Genomic DNA, 24,403 nt, shown 5'->3' with positions numbered 1-24,403 from the left:
ATCTATAAAGATGGGAAAAGAGGAGGGGAAAATAAAATTTATGATACATCTCGTTGTTTAGAAATATCCTGTATCTCCCCGAAAAATCTGCATGTAATAAATTTCTACTCGGAAATTGATTGCAATTATATAAAATTTCGATGAATCCGATTAATGTGATATGGACCGATATAATTTGCGAATATAATTCGAATATATCCGAGAGATACGATATCACTGCGGTATCAATTATCTCCCGATTAAAAAAAATAAAAACGTTGAAACGAGCGATCCCTCGTAGCAATTTTCCGGAAATGGATTCCACACCTTGTTTCGGCATCTGGCTTTGAGTGGCTTTCGATTAAGCCGGAGATTCGAAATGATTTTTATGATTGAAGCGCCGGAAGTACAATTAATCGATTAGTCAATTTAATTGAACAGAGATACTCGAGTGCATTTCCGGCGAGTTTTTGAGGAAGGATTGCACGATTGTTTCGCCTCTCTCGCTTCTCTCGCGTTTCTTCCATCATAAATGCCGTGATCGTAACGTCAAAGCCCACGGGTGTTCGCTTCGAATAATTGTCGGCAACGCGCGGTGCTTATAATTAAAACATTCTTTCCGCAGAGATTTCTCTCGCTTGCTTTATAGTCACGTCGCTCCAATGTCATAAAACAATCAGGAAATCCCTTAATCTGTAAATAGATGCGAGCGATCTTTGTTACGAAGTGAAAAGTAAGAAAAAAAAAAGAATTCTGTGTGTTACTTTATTTTGTTACTTTAATTGTAAAAACGGCATTAAAGTGTCAATTAACGTTAATATAAATTAATATTTTCTAAATGAACATTTTTTTGCATCGACATATTATATGATGAATCATATGGGGAAAAATTCTATGTTGAAAATAAATTGCTTCTTTTGAAAATCCATAAAAGATAGGAATTATTTATGTACTGATAAAATTATATATATGTAATTATTCCTGGATATATAATTAATAATTTTGTATTAAAAATCAAGTTATTACATTTATTAATTCATTTCTTTTTTTTGGAATCCCAAAACATATTCATTTAACATTCATTCATTCCCTCTGTTATTATACAAAAATTTAATATTCTAAATTTAAACGGCGATCTATCTCTTCTTCTGGGATTATCTCTTACATAATATAGTAAGTAATAGATTCAAAAAAAATTTTTTTATTTATGGCAGTTTTCTCCTTTAAGCGCGTTTTCTCCTAAATCCCTCATCATTAGCGACATGAAAAATGACAAAAACTTTGGCAGACGCGTGCAGCAAAATTGATATTCCCAAGTGTACAGGTAATTTGGCAAATATTCTGGAAATCGCCTCAGGACTTTTATGGGCGCGAAAGAGGAAAAGGGACGGATTCGGAACGCGGTGAAAAGAAGGAACCGAATCTGCTTCGTCACGTGGCACAGCCTTAACTTGGCACTCTTGGATCGAATGATTTATTGCTCGCCTCCCTCTCGTTCTTCCCCTTTCAACCCTCGATACTTTGACGAGCGTGCAACCCATCCTTACCAAACTCTCTTTACTCTCCCTCGCTGCCTCTCGGAAAATTATAACCAACTTTACTCCCGCCTTTCATTCCTCATTTCGCCAGCTATCGATGTTATTGAGCCTGGTCGACATTTTATCGACGAGACTCGAATTCGGAAAAATAACGAAGCAAGTTTTCGCAAGTAATTATCGATATATTTCTAAGAAATAGCAATTTTTTGAAGTCCCGTGAAGACCGCTTTCTACGCGATCTCATTCCAGATATCTCTGTGACATCTTACTTGATTTTGCGCATCTAAAAGAAGAGACCATCGCTTTTTTTCACGAAATCACGTACTTTCCTTTAGGTTTCCTTTATTCATCTCTCCCTCATCCCTCAACTCCCAACCCCTCGTAGCTTTTTACCCTAAATATCTCAATGTTGAGTGGAGGACTCTAGTCGTACGCTTTGTCTTCTCCTCTTTCATATCTTGTCAAAGATCGCACTGTGACGCGTTTTCTCCGTTTTCTACGCTACTGGGTTTCAATGCGATCACGGTCCATTTTATCTCTTTGTCACTACGAAGCGTCGCGATTTCACCAACGTTCTCTCTGAGAGAGAAAAAGTGAAAAAGAGAGAGAGAGAGATTTGTGCCTCATATTTATAATGAACTTGACGTTTATCAACCCACCACATTTCACACTCAAAGGAAATGAGGATTAAAAAGCACAATTAATAGCGATGTTAATGAAATTTTAGTAGAGGTTGATAGAATATGAGAGAGAGAGAGATTTTTTCATTCGAAAGATTATAAAAACTGAAAATAAAATTACATTACATTTTCCATGTTAAAATCTCTTCATAACTGACAGCAAAAAAACATGAAGTTATTTCAAAAATTTATTATTTTCAAAAAATTATTTAAAAATATATCTTATACATATATACACACATATATGTAAATTACAAAAAATTCTCTTTTCTCCTTTTCACATTAAAAAGAAATATTTAAAAGAAATATTTAAAACATTCAATCAATTTCGTGAAAATAATTTTAAATAAGATTAAAAAATGAGATTAAACATATATTTAGAAAAAAAATATATTTTTAAAATAATATATTTAAAAATATATTTTTAAAATATATATTTTTGAAATAAAAAGTGTGCATATTCGCAAGCTAATAAAGTGACATTACTAACTTGCGTAATATATGCTCGTCAATAAGGGATTTAATGCGAATCGTATCAATTGCAGATAACCGTTGCCTAAATTATATAATAAGAGAATGCCTAAGTTATGTAATAAGAGAATCAAGTAACATAATTCTGAGAAATTTTAATATTAATTATTTTCACGTATTTATCGAATAATTTTTTATTAAATATTCAGCATCATCGAAACGAAGTAAATTAAGAATCCACACGTCACATGTCTCATACCATTCATATTTAAGTTAAAGATAATGTTAGGATTTTAAAAATAACGCAATATTCACTCATCGAGCAATTCAGGATTAATTAATAAGATAAACGTATGGTAAGCATTTAATTAATACCGTCTCGACTCTTCGTCCTTGAGTGAACATTGATCAACTACAACGGTATTTAACTTGGTCCGGAATTCAGAGTAATTAATTAGTTTGAGCCATCGATTATCTCTCGGAATGAATTAATACCTATTGAGCGAAACAGTTATGTTGATTACGCGAGATACTTAAGTCGTCTCTCTTAATTGCATCGTAACAAGTTACGTGAGCAATAAGGATCTTCGCTTTAAATTAAAATAACAAATATAATCAGTATTCTCTGTGCGAATGCTTATTTATAAACTCTAATGGGCTTTTTAAAGTAAGATAAGTTCAGATAAAGTTTTTTGTAAGAGGAGAATTTGTATAACAATTGCGTATAAGTAAAGAGAAAAACCTTGGGAAATCTCGACAGATATAGAATCGCGCGCATCGGAACTTATAATACTTCGCTCCAAGAATATTTTATGCCCGGCGGGGATATTCAAATAGACCCATGTTTCAATAGAAACATGGGTTTAATTAAATATTAATTACCGTTTCCCGAGGGGAAAAATACGCCTCGGTGATTTCGCGAGCGATTTCTCCGCGACGCGGTTCCTCGGTAACAAAATGAGACTTTCCATGCGGGAGAGCGTCCAAAGACGGCGACATTCACGAGAGATAGTTTCTCGCGTTACCGGTGAAACCCGTGGCTAAGCGGTCGTTTGATAGATTGCAATTGCAACTTTCTCGACGATACGGTAAATCGAGCCGGCGAACACGGCCGAGAGAGACGTGTTTTCGTAACTGGAAAGTCGGCGAGTCGACGTCCCATAATCATCGATGTCCACGATTTTTTTCGCGACAGAGATAAATAACAAAATACTCGACGGATGTCGAAAAATACATGCCGCGCAAAACTTCTTTACACTTTTTGCATATTTTATGGACAGTTTCATATTTAGAATTATATATATTTGTGCAAATTTTATCGGGACAAAAAAATACTTTCAAATAAATAAATAAATACCTTTAAATAAATAAATAACTTTTTCGTGCGCGCAGGATATTTTCATACAAAATTAAGTATTGAGCGAATTTTTCAAGCGCAGAGAACGTTATGAAAACATACATGTACATTTGGACATATGTATATATATATATATACATTTCGCGAAAAATATTTTTCTCCGCAAAGCATCACAAATATACATTTTATGGATTAAGGAGTCGACGTGAAGAATAGAATTGGGCCGTAGATGCACGTACCACGCGATTTACGTTAAATGCCAAGGTCGTGCTAAAGTCACACGATGATCCGCAAGTCGGCCGCTACCGCGGTCGGTCGGTCAATCTCCTCCCCCGTAATTGCATAGTTTGTATCACAAAGACTTTCTCTCCGCCGGCGAGTCTCCATCAAAGGCGAGTGCAAGCCAGCCACCTGAAAACCTCAATATTCAAACGCCTCTGTGTAAAATCCCACACAGACCGAGCCCCCTCCTCCCTCCCGAAGGTATCTACATCTCCCTCCCTTCCCCGTCTTTCCCATGATTCGCGAGAGCTTGTGTCGAGCGGAGAACAAAAGGGAGGGGTCCAAGCCACTCGCTCCAACGACTCTTTTTCGAGGCTGATGCCCCCCTTTCTTTCTCTCCGATAATCGTCGGCTGGACCGCGAAAATATCAAATGTGCAAACGGCAACTCTCTTAAGGTTCTCCCTCAAATCGAAGTGACGAGGCCTTAAATCGAATTTCTCTCCGACGAGAAACGATCGCGTTCCGCGAGGAGAGGTCTGTCATAAATATTCATTCGATGGACAGATCGTGCGGCGCGGTCCGTAACGCACATAGACACAAGGTCCTTTATCTTCGAGAAGGAATACTAAGCCGATCATGCAGCGAATGATGCATCGCCGGTATTTGGAGCATAAAAGTGTACGCGATGTACACTTGCGCGAGGGTTGTTCGCAAATAGAGCGCGTATCAAGCCCTTCCCGCCTCAAGAGTTACGAGTTAAGAGTTTACTTTGAGCTAAGAACTCCAAGTCAAACGTACGCGAGAACATGTACTATAACTCAGCCTTGAAAATCTGCGTCTACATCGGACGATATCTCACCAATGGGCGCAATTCACATCTGCGATGCAATAGCTGAACGATAGTATTATTGTAACAAATGTAGTTGCGAGAAACTTGCACCAATTGAGATTTATAGGGGAGATTAGTTTTTCCTCTAGATTTATGTGAGAAAATATTCATAGCCAGATAAGCGCAAACAATTAATGGCAGCTTAGAAATCTCTAATTATGTCAATTGTTATTATTTATTTTTTTTTCCACGTTTTCTTCGATTAGATTCTTCGTTCGATACACGAACAATTTGCATGACAAAATCGCATTGAATGTATAATGTAAACGAGATATGTATGAATGCATGTTGCGTCATGTTGCTCGCATTGTCAAACGTTGATACATCGCAGAACAACGCAATTCCGTTTGAAGTGCATCATAATTGATAGACAAAGAGAACAGGACAAAAACGCAACTCCGCTAAAGAGAGACTAATGTACCTTCCAGCCCACATATCGGTCTTTCTCGCGGAGAGAAAGGTCATTAAAAATAATTGTAACTTTAATCCGCAAAGCATGAATGTTAAAAAATTATCTCGAGAAAAATCATACAAATTAACAACGGATCGCTGATGTAAATTAAGGGAGGACGAATAAAGAAACGCAAAGGTTTCGAGTTCGTAACAGAAGTTTCGCTGCGCAAGTTTAACTTCGCGAAATAGCACTGAGAAATTACGCTCCAATGGACATTTCGACGGACTGGAAGGACTTTTTAATTAAATATCTTGGCGGTGGAGACTCTGTTACTTACCGTAAAACCGATACCGACGGTGGCCGCAAAGTTCCCCGGCTGGAATCTTCCGGTATCAAACTGGACCAATAACGAGGTCTTGCCGACTCCGCTATCGCCGAGGAGGATTGTCTGCAAGCACACAATAGCACATGAGCCGTGTCCAATCGGTATCGAATCGTCGAAACTTTATCTCGTATTAGAAAAAGTAGTTATTTGTCGAGGAGAGAAAAAGAGAGAGAAAGAAATTTCGCAATTTATCCCGAGGGAAGAAAATTTGTAAAACACATTTTTCTCCGAACTAATATCTTTCTTATGCGAACATTTCCGTGTCCTCTCCTCCCCTCCGATGGAGAATACCGTATAAATATTTCCCTCGCTGTCGTTTTGGCGCGAAACGAACAGCTGTGCTAACAAAGAGCTTATAAAAGCATTCGCGAACGAAATTACGAGGATCAGTACAATTTTTCCGGCTCTAGTCTGTTCGGTGAATCTCTCAAACGCAATCACTATCCTATTTTGAAATTGTTTGATCCACTACGGATTGAGAGGAGAGAGTTATAAAGCGTAGGAGGAAGGAAGATGCGAGTAAATAACGGTGACACGACGATATATCGGATACGCAACTTCCCCAATCAGTAGTAACGTCAGAGTCAATTGTTATCGATAAACGATCGATACGCAACGCAGTTCGACATCTATTCGCATTCATCTCGCGACGCTTGTTTAAAACAGATCGATACCGCGGACTATCAACATTGTTCTCCTCCTTGCACAACTTTCCATAGATAGCAGAGCGACGATTCATTTAAATGAACATGCGATATTATACTTATATCGAATTTGAGATATGTGAATATTAGAGACAGGTGAATAAAATATATGTAACATTATAATGTCATTAAAAGCAATTTTAATGCATTTTATCACGTTGTAATTACGATATAATTAGGTTATAATACGCGATGTGTTGTAGAATTTTTTAATAAATTTAACTTGATTTTGTTGTAATCAAAATCAAGTATATGTTTAGGACGTTATCTTTTGCAATTATCCAATATAATTTGTGCTTCAATTATGCTTGATTTTCATGATTAAAAAATATGTTATACATTTTTTAGACTATTTGTCAGATAGTTTTCAATTTATTGAAACTTAAGAATTTCTTCAGATTGCTGAATATAAATCCGATATCAAAACTGAATTTAAAATGACGAAATCAATATAACGGATATTAAAATTTAAAAAATTGTAGATTTTTATTTAATGATCTGAAAAATCCTCAAGTTTGCATAAATACTGAAAAATGTTTTTTGATAAAATCTCAATGATTTAGTTCACAATTTTTCCGCAATAAATTCTATATTTATAATCATGAAAATCTTATGAATCATAATCAATACAATAGATTCCTTTTCAGATTTGAAAGTCCTAACAACATATTTAATTGCAACAAAACTTCTCAAGGACATCACATACCGTAATAAAAAAATTGTGGTAAAACATTAAAATAGCTTTCTCATGAAACTTCAATCTACATGATGAAGCAATTTCAAGGCTAGACTCAGGCTCAGCGTCAAAAAAACCATTTACTGAGAAATGAATGTCTCTCTTTGTCGTGAAAGAAAGCTATTTTTCATATACTATGCAATCATTACTGTATTGTTGTACTGTGAATATTGTGTAAGTATGACTGCATTATTGCACTGTGAATTGTATATTATATAATTAGAAAAAAAAGAAAATTGCCTTTATTTTCTCTTTCTCTTTCTCGGTTATTTATTGGTCGACTTTTTTTTTCTACTTTATAAGGCTACCATGATCGTTGTCAAACAATGGTGAGAAAATATGTATATTTGTGCACGAGAATATCAATGTGCCATCTATAGCGAAACAAAACGTCGGTTCGCAGGTAAGTGAGTTCATATGGCTGGCAGGTGCGCCTCCATATCTTGACGAAGAGAATCGTTGTCCTTCGCCTGACGATAAAAGCATGTCACCAACCGATCGGTGAAGACCGAACGGGCAATAAGTGGTTAAATGACATAAAAATGACTCTTAACACTCTTTGCAACTTTATTACCGAGAGAGAGAAAGAGAGAAAGGCGCCTGTACATTGAAATATAAATGCGTGTTTTATGATGGCGTACGACCATGATATTTTTAGACCTGGCATTCACAAGATTCTACCCACATTTCTCGGATCTGAGTATAACTCGTGCATCACTATCTTGAACAACACTCTCTAGAAGAGAGTCATGACTATTTGTTACATTTTATAGAAGTGATTTATGAATACTTTTGAAAATGATTTTAAAACAAAATACAGGATACATATATACGAAATTGTTTCACAAAAAGAGTTTAAAAAATCATTAAAAAATATCGAAAATTTCACACACTTTTATATGTTTACGCTTTTTTAAATTGAAATGACTTTTAATAATATTGTATTGAATTCATATATTTCAGCGATAGCTGTCAAAATATATAACATCTTAATAGAAAATAAAAATAAAAGTAATCTAGGCATTCTTTATACTAAACTTTTTCAGTAATTATTTATCGTTTTGACTAAAAAGTGACATTTAATTGTTTCCGTAAATTAAATGTTGTATAAGTGTTGTACCTTATTATTTATAAATTAATAGTTATCGAGATGAATTCAACAATATGTAACAAAATCACTGAGGCTCATTTAGACAAGACTAAAAAAGGAAGATATTCCTTCATTTTTAAAATCGACTTGTTTAAAAATGGAATCTCATATCTAAAAGAAGATTCCACATGTTCAACTTATTCTTGTACAAAAAATAATTTCTTTCTTTGTAATTTTGGACGTATTCCGTATAATGAAGCACGACACGTAGTTAAGTAAATTTATAGATTGCAAAATTGCTGAAACTGAGCCAGCGCAGCTAGTAGAAGGGAAATTAAACTTGCAATTAATAATCGCGACGTGACTAAAGAGCATTCTTACTGACGCAAAGGGAAGGCAGCACGATCTCGACGTTCAATATCCCGTTGCGTGTCTTAGAGATGCTCCGCTTGAATCTCTCTCGCAGGGAGATTTTTTTTACTTCTTATTATATCGTCTTATCGAAGGCAAGTCTCTCGGAAGAGAGAATCTTTCGAAGATCGCAAACGACGACCCATCGAGAAAAATAAGGGCGAATGCGCGAAGAGGGCCATCGAAAGAGCCGCAAAATGGGATACTTTGATTCGACGCCGACTTTCAGAATCTCGTTTTTGCAAACGAGATACCGAGGATCCGCGCCCGGATGTCACGTCGCGAGGCCACGTGGATTTACAATCCCCCTGAGGGGGAGCAGGAGGGGGAGAACCCCGAGGCGTCGGCGTCCCCTTCGCACGCGGGAAATTTCCATTGAAAGATTCGCAGAGACCCCCAGGGGGTGGTCGTGACGAGTGTCGGCGAATGTGTCGGCCTCAGGGGCGGAGAAACTTAATTCACTGCCCTTCCTTCCCCGTCTCTCTCGCTCCTTCCCGCTGCCTCTCGCTCCTTCCTGCCTTGATTCCCCTCCTCTCGCTTCCCTTCTCTTTTCCTCGCTCTCTTTTCGCTGCCGATCTACCACTATGTTCTATGTTCTCCTCCTTCCTCCACCCTCGACAGGAACCCCGTCGCTTCTTTGTGGATGGTTGCTCCGCCGCGCGTTTTCAATTAATTGCCAAGTAATCGCCGTGGGTGAGCGAACGTTAAAAGCTCGCTGCGAGCCAAAGAGGATTTCGTTGTACGATGACCGAGTCGCGCGAAAATCACTTCTCAAAAGCTGTTACATCGCCGGAGTACACAGAAAAAAAGGACATTCTTGTTTTGAAAATATATTTGGTTTTAACAAGGAAATCTTGAAATGAGATTATATCGCGTTAATTAAAGAAAAATATAATTGCTTGAATAATTGTTTACTTGAATGAAGCCATTTTATACAGTTCAATCGAGAAAAATATATTTTTATGATTTAATATATTTAGATTTGATTTAATATATTTTTATGATTTAAGATTTAATTTTCTTGAATGGAAAAGAAACAATGTTGGATAGAAAATAATATTTTTAAATCAAAGATTATAATTTTCTTAAAGTAGAATTAAATAATTATATATTCTTAAGGTGACAATTGTAATATTAAAATAGGACTATAATATTGTTGAAATTTAAAATTATTAAATTCTTTTAAGAAGACTATAAATTATTGTGTATATACGAAACAATGAACACGTTAGTTTAAGTATATAAGTTTTGATTCGACGCTTCTTTTTTTCTGTGTAAGGATTATTTTTATCCCAAGGAATTAAGATGTGAAGATATGAAGCAAAAGTCTCGACGTAAAAATTTGATGTCAATTCGATAGTAAAACACAAAATACTCTTCTCTTAACTTTAAAGGCAATATTACAAATTAAATATTTAATCTGATTAATACTACCTTAGTTTCGATCAATTATTCAAAAGCCATAAATTGTACAGATAATCTATTAGCTTATATAAATCTATTAGCTTTGTCCATCTGAAATATCTCTGCTATTTTAAACAACAGAAAAAAATTGAAGCAAAAAGGCTTGATGATTTCGTGATGCGCGTCATGGTGACAATAGTTTCGTTACGGATGGAGGCGTGAAGGAAATTTGAAAGTCAATTTTATTTTTTTAAATGGAATAACATTTTTTTATGATTGAATTCTACAGAGCGGCAAATTCTGGGAAATAAAGTGTACGTGTTCCAAAACTAATAAAGAGAGAGTTTCATTCAATTTAAGTTAGCAGTCATGATTTAATCAATTTTTTTTATATTAATAGCAAAAATATTTTGGATGAAGAGAGTTAGTAGTCAATCTGTACATATGACTGATAATATGATAAATCTATTGTCATCTACTCTCTCTCTCTCTCTCTTTCTTTCTTTTTCTTTTCTGTAGAACGCTTAATTCGCAAAGAGCGTTTTATCTTCCCGATCATGAATTATTACATCTCGATATTCTTATCGGACAAATTGATTCAAATCAATCGAAAAAATCTCTAGTTTAAATTTTAAAATGACATTTAGTAATCTTAGAATCTTGTTATAGATTACTATATAAAAAAGAATCATTTTCAGCTCTTCAAATGGACGTATCATAAAGTCTTTGATATTTTTTGCAACGAGTGTGTTTCTTGTGGCCACGAACAATGATTAACGATCTCGTATGCAAGTAGCGATCATTCTTTGCATCTTAATCACTGATTTACAACTGTGCTTTTTAAGATGCATAATGGATATATTTTTTCACGACCACACGTGTCGCGATAAAGGTTTCTTTTTGTATCGTTTATTTACAGAAAAATCTTTTTGTGAGCGATATCGAAATCACGAAATTGATGAAATCAAGAATTTGTTGTACATTTAAAAAAAATTAAATTAATTATTCTTGTCTATAATAAAAAATTAAATTGTCTATAATAAAAAATTAAATTAATTATTCTTGTCTATAATATAAGAGCAAATATAAAAGAGATTGGATTAATGTTTATCGACATTCAATATCTAATTTTACATTTACTGCATCATCTCATGTGATTGTGTATAAAGGATTATATAGAAGATTGAACAAGCTAGTTAAAATTATGACCGTGGATTACGACATGCCCTGCTCTATATAAAAAGATGTCTCTTCAAATCGAAATTTTTTTTAATATTTTTGAGATGTCAACTTTCAATCTATTTTCTTTTGAAACTATATCCATATAATCAATTTTATCGAAAATTTGTTGTCTTTAAAACTTCTAAATTATTTATCGACTACTTGAGGTACAAAATAGGAGTTCAATTTTTACATAAATTCAATCTCTATCTTGAAACTTTTTTTCGGGATCCAAAGGAAAAAATTGAAATTGAAAAAAAAGAGTAAAAATTCAACTTGGCTGGTCAAGATTGCAAGACTGTTCATTAATAGACGTTTTTTAATTAAGTATGTATCTGAACACAAGCCATAATTGTATCGGAAATGTAAAGTTGAACGCGATTGGTTTACGGAACAGTCATAAAAAGCGTGATCGTAAAACATACCATAGACAAGCCGTAAAAATTTACGAACCAGAGAGGATACTGCGGAATTCACAGGTTATCACAATACGGTCCTGTCAAACGAGTCCTCCCTATAACGGTCTCTAGTAGAGAAAAGCATTTTATGAACTTCAGTCGGATATATTCTATCCTATCCTAACTTATTTTTTTATAATAATAAATATTCTAGAGATAACTATAAAAATATAAAATAGTTTACTCTTTGTAAACGTCTTTATATGGTTCAATTATAAATTGAAACATTTTTATTTGACTTTTACTTTGAGCAGAACCTGTACAATCAAACAGAATAAAAAAAATAAACGATCGCTAACAACAGCGAATGATGATGAAACGTGTCATACACATGTATACGTTTATACACAAATCGCGTTGAGATTTGCATGACACGTGCGTTCATTTGACGTGCGTTCGTGCGATATGCGTATGCACGTGTGCATCGCGAGCAGCCTCGCGTTCCAGAACGCATGAGATATCGCGTTACGCATATGTACATTCACGGCCGTATTCCAACGCGTTCTCGCACGCGTGAAGAAAAAAAGCGTACGAAAATGAATCGCACACACAGCGGTGCTCAATCAAATGTCATCTCCTCGAGAAAAAGATCCTCGAATAATCTTGAAAAAGCCGCGATTCTTAAAAAGAAACCTATTTTTTTTCTCCTTTTGATCTCAATTTTTAATTTAATTTATTTTGATATCTTGACATTTTAAGCAATCGTAAACTGCCTTTTTTTAAATTGCTTAATCTATAGTTTCATTAAAAGCTTCTCTTTTAAATCTCTACGTGAAAGACTGTTCGTTTACTATTTAAGATAAAAGTTAAAAATTCCATTTTTACATAAATTATATAATTATTAAATTTTTATATAAATTGCATTTATATAAATCTATCAAAATCCTAAAGAAACCAAAGAGAATATTTTCCAAGGCAAAGATTGAAAAAAGGAGCAAAATTTCGATTCGGAAATTCGCGTACATGCAAGCTGTACAATTTGATAAGTTTCTTATCAAAGGATAAAGGGACTTATCAAAATGGATAAAGGAAATATTTGTCAACAAACAGATCTTATTCGAACCAATACGAGACGCAACGAGCAGAAATCCCACCGCGAAGAAAATGTTCACGATAAAAAATGTAGAGATAGAGCCCGAGACGGAGGCAAAGAGAACAAAGGGTGACACGAGTCTTGGTCTTTAAGGAGGCACATTCTCCGACTTTGCGGGTGCGAAAGGAAAACACGGGAATCACAACGAGAGTTCAGAGGAATATTCGATATGTTGCGCGCGCGAAAAGCGAAATATCCACGAAGGATATCAAAGAAAGAACGTTCTTTCGATATATACGAGAATTATAGGAAGAAAAGAGCGTGACAATCTCCTTACATTTCAACTTATTTCATAATAAATTTAAAAATTTCATTTGTTTGTTGGCAAAATATCCCTCCTTAAATAACTTGGTAATATTTTTTCCCCTGCGATCCCCCTGCGAAAATTCTCGCGGACTTGAATTTTTTTTTATGCAGCCTTTAGCCGGGGACAATGCCGCTTTTCGTGGTCGCAACGTTCAATGGCGCATGACAAGGCCGTGTGCATTCGTATGCTAATCGTCGACGAGGCGGAGGGAGAAAAGGAAACCGAGGAAGAAACAGAGGAGACGACGATTCACGCTCGCGGTATACGACCGATAAACGCGAGCGTGGGTTGCGACTTGTTCTCGTCGAGATAAAAATCGATGTTTCGCGTTTTCTCCTTAACGTACCACATCGCACAGTATCATAGAAATCATCAAAATTCGATGCGAATGTGATCTTAAAAAATGATGAGGTGGAGTAAAAGAAAGATTAAATAAAAATAACAAAATATAAATAAATAATGCAAAGATATAATAAAAACATGTAAGTGTCAAATTCATCGACATGCAACGGACGTATTTAAATGTATCTATTATTTGAATAAAAATAGTTTGGAATATCGCGTAGATATCCATTGTTATAAATGGTAGCAGATCAAATAAAATACATACGTCCATTTAAATCGCAAAATATGCGATATAATATACAATGCATTTATTTCATGATACATTGACCACATACTTTCTACCGTGACATTTATACGCGATTGACGGTTTTTCCCAGAAAAAAATGATCTCGTTTAATATATAAGAAATTAAAAAATTCAGGAAAATTCCACGTTGGAATTCTGTCAGTTGGAATTCTGTAAACAGAATCAAAGCTTTCTCGCCGCCGCGAGTATTTGATCGACCACGTGGCGTCCGCTGTCAAAGAGCGGTCATCCTGCAACCGGAGCTTTCGATATCAAAAATCTCCGAGTTACGATCGCCGACAGGTGTCGGAGTACAAATAGCAACGAATCGCGCCGTTTGCGCTTGACAACAGATGCGATTACAAGCAGCGACGAGAAGATTCGAGAGAGGATACACCATGAATACACATCGCACGTACGAGCGTCAGTCATAATCCGTCTTGGTTTCGCACGGCACGTGTCCGTCGTTTGTCTCGCGTAAACAGGGCGGATGCGCGAGGGAGGCATCAATCGTCGAAATGTCGCGGAATGAGATCGCGTTATCCAGGTCGAGTATCGACGTTGCTGCCGAGAAAGGTTACGCGGATTTTAATGAGATTCGCGCGGTGCCAGGTGCCAGATCCGACGCGTGTTTCGCCTCTCTTCCTCGTCTCCTCGAGAGAGAGATAGAGAGAGATAGAGATAGAGAGAGATCGAGAGCGAGATCTCTCGAGCGGTAACCGCCGGATAAAAATAGCCCGAGCAGAGTCGCGGTGGTGACGGCCGCTGGTTTAATAGAACCTTCCGGCGGCTCTTTGGCGCAACAGCTGCGGGTGGTTAGATTATTATCGAACGGGATCGAATCAGCCGAGCGCAAAATGAAGTCGAGCGGATCCCGCGAGCGGAAACGTCCCCGCGCGCTTTCTCGGTGAATAGAGCAAACTCGGAGGGAGAGAGGGAGAGAGATCGTTTTGCGTAGTTTAAAATTACATTAAAGTCGGCGCGCAATTAAAGAGCCAATTTGTATCCTCTTTGAGTGAGAGAGAGAGTGAAACGAGGGTGAGCGTAAACGCGTGCGGGAAAAATACAATATTTATTTTCCACGAACTTTGCGGAAAACTTGTCCCTCGTCGCACATTTCCATATTCGAAGAGAGTATCTATGCTTTATAAATATATTCTTACGATAATGATTATGTCACAAATATGTTTATCGGTGCCTGGTGATTCTGACTCGAATAATTTATTAACTATCTCTTCTCACAAATATCAATCTTAAGAATTCATCTGATATTTTGACTTGTTGATAAAGATTGAATGATGTAATAATCGTGATTATTATATATTTCCTTGTACGTTGCTATTCTAGGATGCATTAAAATATGTAAGCTATTCGAAATTTTTCTTCTAATTTTAATCTAACATCTACTTTAAACAGTCAATCATTCTTCTTTTTTAAATTATTTTAATTTATAGTTTTATCAGAAGCGCCTCTTTTAAATCTTTATAAGTGGAAATTTGTCCGTTTATTGTCTATTTGAGATGCAAAAGAGGGAAATTCAATTTCTATACAAATTAAACTTATCGAAAATCTCTAAAAGCTATAAACGTGAGAAAACTGGGGTTGAAAATAGGAGCAAAATTTCGATTCGGAAAAGAAGAAATCATAATCGAACAATCTCTATAATTTAAACTTATTATCGGTGAAAACTCGAGCGGATTTGTAATTGGACAATTCGTTTACTATTGAAGTTCTACTAATAATTAATCAGAGTTTAATCGATTGTGAAAAAGGCAATATTTTCCTCTCTTAATTGGCAACTGCCTTAGTCGACGATTCCAGTCAAACGAGCAGACAGATCGTGACATCTGTAGAATAATATAAGTCTTTTCGACGGGGTTATCGCTTCGCGATACTTCGCGTATCCTAATCGCGTTCAGCATATCTTGACGAGCGTAGTGTTGTCTTATCGAGAGAAGATCCGTCGTATATTTCCGGAGCGATCGTCGCAACTGGAATCTAACAAGCGGATGTGACGATGTCGCGCATCTGTCGTGAGCAGATCGTGAAACCGGCGACGAAAAAGACGTATCGCGTAGTTTGAAATTCAACGAGGCAACGAGTATAACAAATATCGCAATTGCGTTTCTCAGCAAGAGTGTTTTCCTTCATTGAGGACCGATTACACATAAATCGCATTCAATGTGTGCACGTATAAAGATATAATTTAAAATGAATCTTGTATATAACTAAAAATATACCTCGATCTCTTTTGACTTTTATTATTATAAATATAATTATAATAATTTATAGTTTATAAACTATATATTAAATATCATTGAGAGAAAAATGTAATCTGATGCGTAAATTTGTGCAGATAATTCACAATCTGCTTACTTTTTTATACTTTTTATATAAATTGTGGAACTTATCAATGAAGATACGAGATAATACGAGATTATATTTATATAATTATATATCATTTTTATGTAAATTTTTAAAATTTGTGAAAAAAGCAAAAAGAGAAGAAAAGTAAAAAATTGAATTGCATGTTTAACTTGATATACAAGATTAATTTTAAATATATATTTTTATATACCATATATATGCATAATTTGTTATTTAATAAATAAATAAATGAATAATTCATGAGTTTTTGTGATTCTATTATATAACTAAAATAAAATTATTGTACAAATAAATTTCACCCAGAAAATTTTCACAGTGTTGCAGATTTTTCTTTTGAGATGCAGCTGATATAATATATACAATATATAAATTAAGCATTTATCTTGATATCTTAATGATAAAACCAAAAATAAGCAAGAGAGATTAACAAATCTGTCAGTATCTGATGTTTAATTGCTACTTATAACCAGGAAACATCATTTTATTCGCTATTAATTGTATTGTTGACATACAAACTGAAATAGTCAAATCAATCGTGCAAACAAATGTACCTAATTTTGCATCGCATTATACAATCGAAGTAATTCAAATTTATCAATAATATTTTCTCAATTCGTTTATCATCTTATAATGACGGTTCTTCTCGTTGCGTGACACGAAACGAGACAAACAAACTATTTCTCTTCCTCCCTCTTGTCTATTTCCGGATACCGGACTTCACCCAGAATCCTTCATGCATATATATTGTATATACAGATGTATGTACACGTGTATATATGTATCGCGTCGCTTTCTGCATTACCACGCGGCCGCTAACTCAATTGGTATGCGACTGATGCGAGTCCAACGCAGATGCATGACCGCCGTTGAGGTCAGCGCGTTGTCTAGTCGAGACTAGCTCGACACCATAGGCTCCGTTGTGAAAAGATACTATCGGAGAAAATTAATCTTGCCTTATCCGGAAGAAACGAAACTTTACCGAAGATATAATAATCTTGCGACGCTAATATATAACTAAATTGCGAGACTTTTCGAATCGAAATTTTGCTTTTATCTTGATTATACATGTATATTTCATATTTATGGATTCGATAGAATTTTAATGGATTTAATTTATATAAGAATTAAGCTTTTACACTTTATATAATAAACGAATAGTTTTCTTAGAGATTTAAGAAAGAAGCAAAATTACAGATTAAAAAAAGAACGATTAGACTTCCTAAAGTACTCAAAATAGATGTTAGATTGAAAGGAAAAAAGAGATTTTCAGTCTCGAATTTGTGAAGGAATTTCTTTAGAATTTATTAGAATAAATGCATTAAAAATCGCGAAAGGTTCGCAAAGTCGCTAAAAAGTGCGAAATATACCTTACCCGCGGGAAGTTAGTTTAAGAATTTTATCGGTTTTATCGGAAAACCATTGCATTTTTCTGTAAGATCGTATTCGAAGATGCTGGAAGCTCGCGGGTGTTTTTGTTCGAACTCGGAGAAACGCGACACAGAAGCGGAAATGTGGAAATGAAACGAAGGAGCAGGGAAAAAACCTGGAGGAAGGACGAAACCGCGCTCTTCTCTCCCCTTAATTCGATATTTATCTTCTCCCTCCCGGAGAATTTGCAAAAATCGAGAGCCGGTTGCCGCACCGGGGTCTTCAATTATCCTTTATAGGCGGTACGAAGTGAGTACTGACGAGGTGCCCGGACAGGCCCGAAGAAAGTGCAAGGCAAGAACCGGCTCGAGAGGTGCGCGGTTAGACCCCCTACCGGTTTTACTTGGTCCCCCTTAGTATGTGTAGTAGCTTATTCAAGCCTGCCAGTCCCTCTTCATCCACCCTCTCCTTCTCTCTACGTCCTTTACGTCTTTCCGTCCCAGTTGAGTAGTCACGAGAGAGAACCCTCTCCTTAATTGCGGCGGGGCAACCGAGAAAAAGTGTTCGATGGCTTCTGGGTTCTATACTTTATTGCCGCGACGAGTCTCGCGGCTTGGAATATAAAATTAAACATCGAGAGAAAAGCACGTCGCGTCGTATATTTCGCGCCAATAACGTTATCGTTCTTTGATCCGAACTGAAATTCATCGGGAAAACGGCTTCGCGAAGGATCATTCGACTTTCAATTGAGTTTCCGGATCTCATGGATACTCGTGCGATACGCGTGTCATATTGATCAATTATTGAAAGATTCGAAATTGAATAAGAATCTATCCTTAAGAACTTAAATAAAAAAATTATAAAATATATCAGGAATACCTATTCAACATCTGTATCTCTTTACGGATGATATTTATTTCCCATTCGATTTTATATTCATGCATAGAAAATTTATAAGCGAAAAATAAGATGTTTACCAAAAGTTCGTGAATACTGTAGAAATATGCATGATTCAATCATGACTAGAGATGCATAATTTTTACCAATCAAAGTGATAGAAAAATATTATTCATCCACAGAAAAATAATTTTGCACGAGATTTCAAATCTGTCCGCAGATAACATTTCGAATGAAGAAAACAACGATAAGAAAAAGCGGCGAAGAGAAACAGAGTGATCTTACGACGAGCTCGTGGAACGGTCGGGCAGCTCGCAAACGAAGGGAGGAGAAGGACAAGGCGACGAAACGAAGAAAGAAACGATGCTCGATAGGAGCGGAGAAAAGGAGAGAGGGGGAGAGAGAGAGAGAGAGAGAGAGAGAGAGATACCGGCCAAGAGAGCGAGGGAGAGAACGAGGACGCGAGATGATGAAGGACGGGGAATCGTCTCGGAGGCCGTACCGCGGGACCCCCGGCATTCCCGATCATTATTCCACGGTTTCGCCGAGGAGAGGAGGCTGCCTTGTCCTTGGCACGAAGGAAAGGTTAACCTCGTTGCGTACGTTTGCGAAGTACCGACACGCGCGTACTTTTATCACGCCCGATTTAAATCCAAGGCGTTTTATTATTGAGCAAGAAGGATTAAGTTCCTTAGAAAGGAGAGAGAAGTTTATTTTTCAACATGCAAATAGAAGTGATTTTTCTCATTAAATTAATGAGGAGAGGAATTATGTCGTATTTCTGCGAATTTAGCGATTCTTACCTTGTGCGCAAAATTGTCATCTTTCTCCTGGTCCCTTTTCAAAGAGCTTCTCACGTGCTCAAAGTCGCTCGTTGTTCGGAACGTTGTATTGTAGTTATTGCCGAGCACCTCGGCAGGTGGCTTATAATCGCGGTATCCGGTAGGCGAGGGCGTTTTATTGAGGGGTCGTTCCCCGGTTGCGGGTGTAAGGCCGCCGGAATGGGCACTCGTGACGGTGGATGAGCGATCGTCGTCCATCTCGAACACGTCGTCGCTTATGCTGTCCTCGGCTGTCATAAACTGCGAAATATAATTAAAGAACGGTCTTTAAATAAAGGTGGTTCCATATCTCCGGTGGTTCTTTACCTTCCTATAATTTTAAAATAATTATATTTAATATATGCTTATTCTTGATTTAATGTGAACAAATTTATTGACTGATAGACAATTTAATTAATAAATGTTTATTATATATGTAATTAGTTTTAGCCTACAAGTAAATTAAATTATTGCATAAATGTATAATTGAGACTAATATGTAATATTTACTGAATGTATACTTTGTAATTTGTACTTATTAATTAAAAGTTATGTTATCAGTAAATATAAATTATCCTAAGTATTACAATTGACTGAAATTAACGTAATTGAGTAAATCAAGAATAACTTATTTATAACATTTATTCAATATGTGAGATATGGTTAAAATACGCAAAGTTACAAATGTACTTTTAACTCAAATTAACTGTACACAGTATAATTACATTCGCTTTATCTTTAAACTGATTCTGCCATCAGATCGTCACTCAATGATTAAAATAAACTGACATGTTAGCTTTACAAATTCAATTGTTGCGCGGAAGTCGGTCGAGAAAGCTTAGCATTCGCGATCTGCGAGAGATCCAGTTTGCCACCTTGAGATTATCTCACTGTAAAATCTCAAGGCTATCCTTTAATCGTCTTCGAAAGTGTTCTGTGTCGGATGCGAACAAGTCCTCGCGATAACTTCCCGATAACTTCTCTCGCGAAATACTTATCGGACATATTATCAGAGCTACTGGAAACGAGAACCAGTCCAACCAAAATCTCATATGTCATCGTCGTGCAAAGACGAATGCTGAAGTAACTGTCCTTCGACTGTCCGACGTCTTCATCTTCAAAACTTACGACATTGTAACGTTGTCGAGATACTTAAAGCCAATTAATAAGTCCCCAGCGAAAAAACGACGTCCCAAGATGTAACATTTACATCCCGATATGGTTGTACACGATCGTAAAATGAGACACAACCGAGTATATTATTGGACTCTCTTATGGAGTCGTGAGTGCGATGTAAACGATTAACTCGCCAACACGTCGCGATATTTATTTCGATCTCTCACCTGCAAAAACGAGTCTCGCGATTAGTAGCCTCTACGATATTTCTCGTATCATCGTTTTTTTTTGCTCTGCGACTCGCCAGCCACAATCATTTCTATTTTGATATCTTATGATATTGAATATTATTTCGAACTGCATATTTTGATAAAGAATTTACTGCGATATATGTCAGGTTTCGGTAATAAATTACTCTTAGTATATTTAGGATTAATTACAGATAGATTAATTTAATTAATATATAATATAAATATAAAAGGGAATGTAATAATTTGATAAATTATTAAATTTATTAAATGTACTAAATATTGTTATAAATTATCGTCTTGATATTTAGAACAATTTAATTTATTTGTAAAGTAATTTAATTAATACAGATAAATTTGATCGATAAAGTTATATTATTCTGTATTATATTATTCTGTCAAAAATTACTATAAATCACGGATAATTTAAAATAATAATATTTAGTGAATTTAGTTAATATTATTGTAATATAAGATAATTTAATTAATAAATATAAATTTGCTTCCTAAAATTTATATTAATTGAATTGCCTAACAGTAAATAAATTTTGTACTCAACTAATTTCCAAAAAAATAGTATTTCAATCGAATTATAGCCTCCCTTGTGTAGAATAAAAATTATCAGAAGACGTCTCTCAGAGTTAAATGTGCGTTCGAAATATGATGCGAAATTTGCGAACCGTGATATCACGACGATGTTGCTTGTCGACATCGAAAGGAAGCTCACAAGGAATCGATAAATTTACATGAAGACGAAAGACGACCGGCATACATGATTTATGGCACTGTTCTTTAGCGAAGAGGTACCGAAGAAAAAGAAGTCCGATATAATCTCTAGCCGGCTGCCCGTTGAATATTTTAGCTCCGCGAAGGTTACCCCAGCGGCGGCTAAAGTACTTTGCGTATTCGTCGCACGGCTTAATGGTTTTTATCGACAACGCGTACAAATGATGGCGTAGGGGCGGATTATTAGGCAGTACTATCATTAGCTCTCGCATCGATTATTGACATTACGGATTCGATGCCTTGTGAAGGTAGTATTTCATATTCTTTCTTTCTTCTTCGATACAGACGTACAGATACCGGTTGTTCCGAGGTTGCTCAAGGCCTCAATTAACTTATAGAGATACTATTATGTCATGCAATTGCATCAAATGTGACAGATGTCGCTTGATAATAAATACATTCGTTTCTCTCCCATGTGGATTATTCTCCATCTCACATTATCGCATAAACGCGTTATTAATACCTCGTCCTCTAAAGGGAAAGTGTGTTTCGCATACAGCGATTTTTTTGATTACACGAAATCAGTTCAACTAGAGGTATGTATATATTAATGTAAAATCGAGATATATAATTTCGGCAGAGATAAATATTTTGTGCATTTTTTTTAATCATAAAAAAGAGACAAGTGTATTTTACCAATAATTTAATATTTTAAATAATATGCTTCAATTATTGTTTTGTCTCAAATTTATCAATACATTCTTTTTGTTTCTGCATAAAAATAATCATATAATTTAATTTCGAATATATTTATTTTTGAAATAGTTTAAAAAATTCTCTTTTTTAAAAGTTCCTTTTTTCAAGATGATTTATCTCTTTTATTTTTATAAAAAATAAACGCACGAGATATTGACTATATAAGAAATGTCAAAGATAAACACTGTCATCGGATGAAATGCAATCGAAATACACGGGAGAACAATGTCGTTCAAACTAAATACTTGCCAATTATCGAGAGTATTGAAATAGATGCGTATTTGCGCAAGCATTTCTGGAATAGCAGTTTAGCCGAGATAATCTGCCGATCTGGTGATCTATCACTGTCCGAAAGGAAGATTCGGTCCCTCAAAAAAATAAAGAGGGGGATGAAAATTACAGCTTCGAGAGAGTGCCCTATTGATCGAGCACGCCAGATGCTTAATCGAACGCACGATCGATGGTGAGCCCCGTGACCCGCGTACAACTACCGTTCTTAGGATACCTGCCGCACCGGTTCTTCGCGCTCGTTACTCAATACGACGACGTCGTTGCCTATATGGCACCGGTGATAAAGTCGACGACGGATAATTGGGTTGCGAAAGCGAACCCGCGTATCGAGGGATATCGTGGCACGTCGAGCGCGCGGACGATCGATTTTTCCAAGAATATACTTACATTAAGGGACGCCGAAGTGGGAACCGTGACCACCGTGGATGAACCATCACCAGCGCCGCCTCTCATTGTGCCCCTCTAAATGCGAATATCGTCCCTCGGTGATCGCCGGTCGCATTGGGTCACTGCCAACAGAAAAATCACGCCCATCGGGTCACTGCACGGTCCATTTAATCGTTGTAGGAAGAAATAAACGATCTGTCGCACGGAATTTTTATGTAAGGCCATGTAATTTTAGAAAGAACGACCTTTCAACTTTTAGAAAATTTTTTAAAAATTCGAAAAATGTCTAAAAAATTTTACTTTTTTGAAAATTCTATATACAAGTGTACAATTTTATACAGTTATTAAAATAATAATAATTATTATTATTATATAAATATATCTATTATTAAAATAATAATAATAATTATTATTATATAAATATATCTATTATGATAAAATTATATAATAATTTATTGTAATAAAATTTATTATAATAAAATTATATGTAATTGTTTAGTAATAATTTTTATAATTATTATCAGTAATAATATCTTAATATAAATAATACTTTAATATTAACATTTAATAATTCCTATGTGAAAAATACGACTTTAGGAGAAATGTTATTCTTCAACTTTTTGGCGACTCAATTCTTTCACAGAAATTTATATAATAGTAGAACGTTATCACGTTTCCAGGTGGCTGATTATAAAAAATGTTCGAATATAAATTTATTCTTGAAATGTACGTACGTGTGCTTGGAGACAAAAATCAAAATTATTACATCGATTTAATTTGATAGGAAAATTGGGAAACATCAATCAATTCATTTTCAACCCTCGCCAGTTCACATGCACATATACATCTCAAAGGCACAACAACTCCTGAGATCATCATCTCTCTTTCTCTCTCTCTCTTTCTCTACATCGGTGCGTCTGTCTGTCGAGAACCCAATTTTTTTCTCTCTCTTTCTTTCCCTCTGATCGGTACATTTTATAGTCTACGCGCTCCATGTCTTCTCCATTTAATCTTCTCTCCCGCTCTGTCTCTCTTTCTCTTTCCTTCCGACACGTGTGCTTTCTCATCACGTCTCCCTCTCTTTCTCTCTTTGTTCCTCTTATTTCTACGTCTTCGCACGCAACGTGCACGCATCATCTTCGCACACGCTGACGTGAAACGTTTCATCTCTCTCGGATAAGCACTTTAACCGCATTCGAGTATCGTTCGTCACACTCGACAGGCAGGACGGCTGTTCCATTCTCTCTTCGCATCTTCTCTTTCCCTCTCTCTTTCGTCTCCCTCGTTCTCTCATTAGCCCCTCTCGCTCGCGTACGGTTCTCGTCTCCGTCACGTGCGCGATCGCTTGGACCGAGAGCCTGTCGTTCGTCTCTGTCACACGTTCTCTCGGTGTGGCCCACCCACTGCAATGAGTTCCACCCGCCCACGTTACCT

At 35.9% G+C, this 24,403-nt stretch overlaps 1 protein-coding gene across 4 annotated transcripts in view; it reads right to left on the bottom strand.

The window, feature by feature from the left end:
• The window catches only part of LOC105255950 (ras-related protein Rab-37), a 146,503-nt gene that overhangs the window by 47,581 nt on the left and 74,519 nt on the right, over positions 1 to 24,403 (bottom strand). For all 4 annotated transcript variants that reach the window (XM_011265524.3, XM_011265525.3, XM_011265522.3 and 1 more), the window contains exons 2-4: positions 22,970 to 23,091; positions 19,428 to 19,706; positions 5,870 to 5,980 (exon numbers count right to left, since the gene is read on the bottom strand). In XM_011265524.3, coding sequence (XP_011263826.1) covers positions 5,870 to 5,980; positions 19,428 to 19,706; positions 22,970 to 23,035 — 456 coding nt within the window. In that variant the 5' untranslated portion in view covers positions 23,036 to 23,091. The remainder of the gene's footprint in view (positions 1 to 5,869; positions 5,981 to 19,427; positions 19,707 to 22,969; positions 23,092 to 24,403) is intronic.

This window comes from Camponotus floridanus, unplaced genomic scaffold (genome assembly GCF_003227725.1).
Source record: "Camponotus floridanus strain SB8 unplaced genomic scaffold, Cflo_v7.5 scaffold16, whole genome shotgun sequence".
Taxonomy (NCBI): Eukaryota; Metazoa; Arthropoda; class Insecta; order Hymenoptera; family Formicidae; genus Camponotus; species Camponotus floridanus.
The sequence above is the reverse complement of the archived record's forward strand: the minus strand, read 5'-3'. Positions and strand labels throughout refer to the sequence as shown.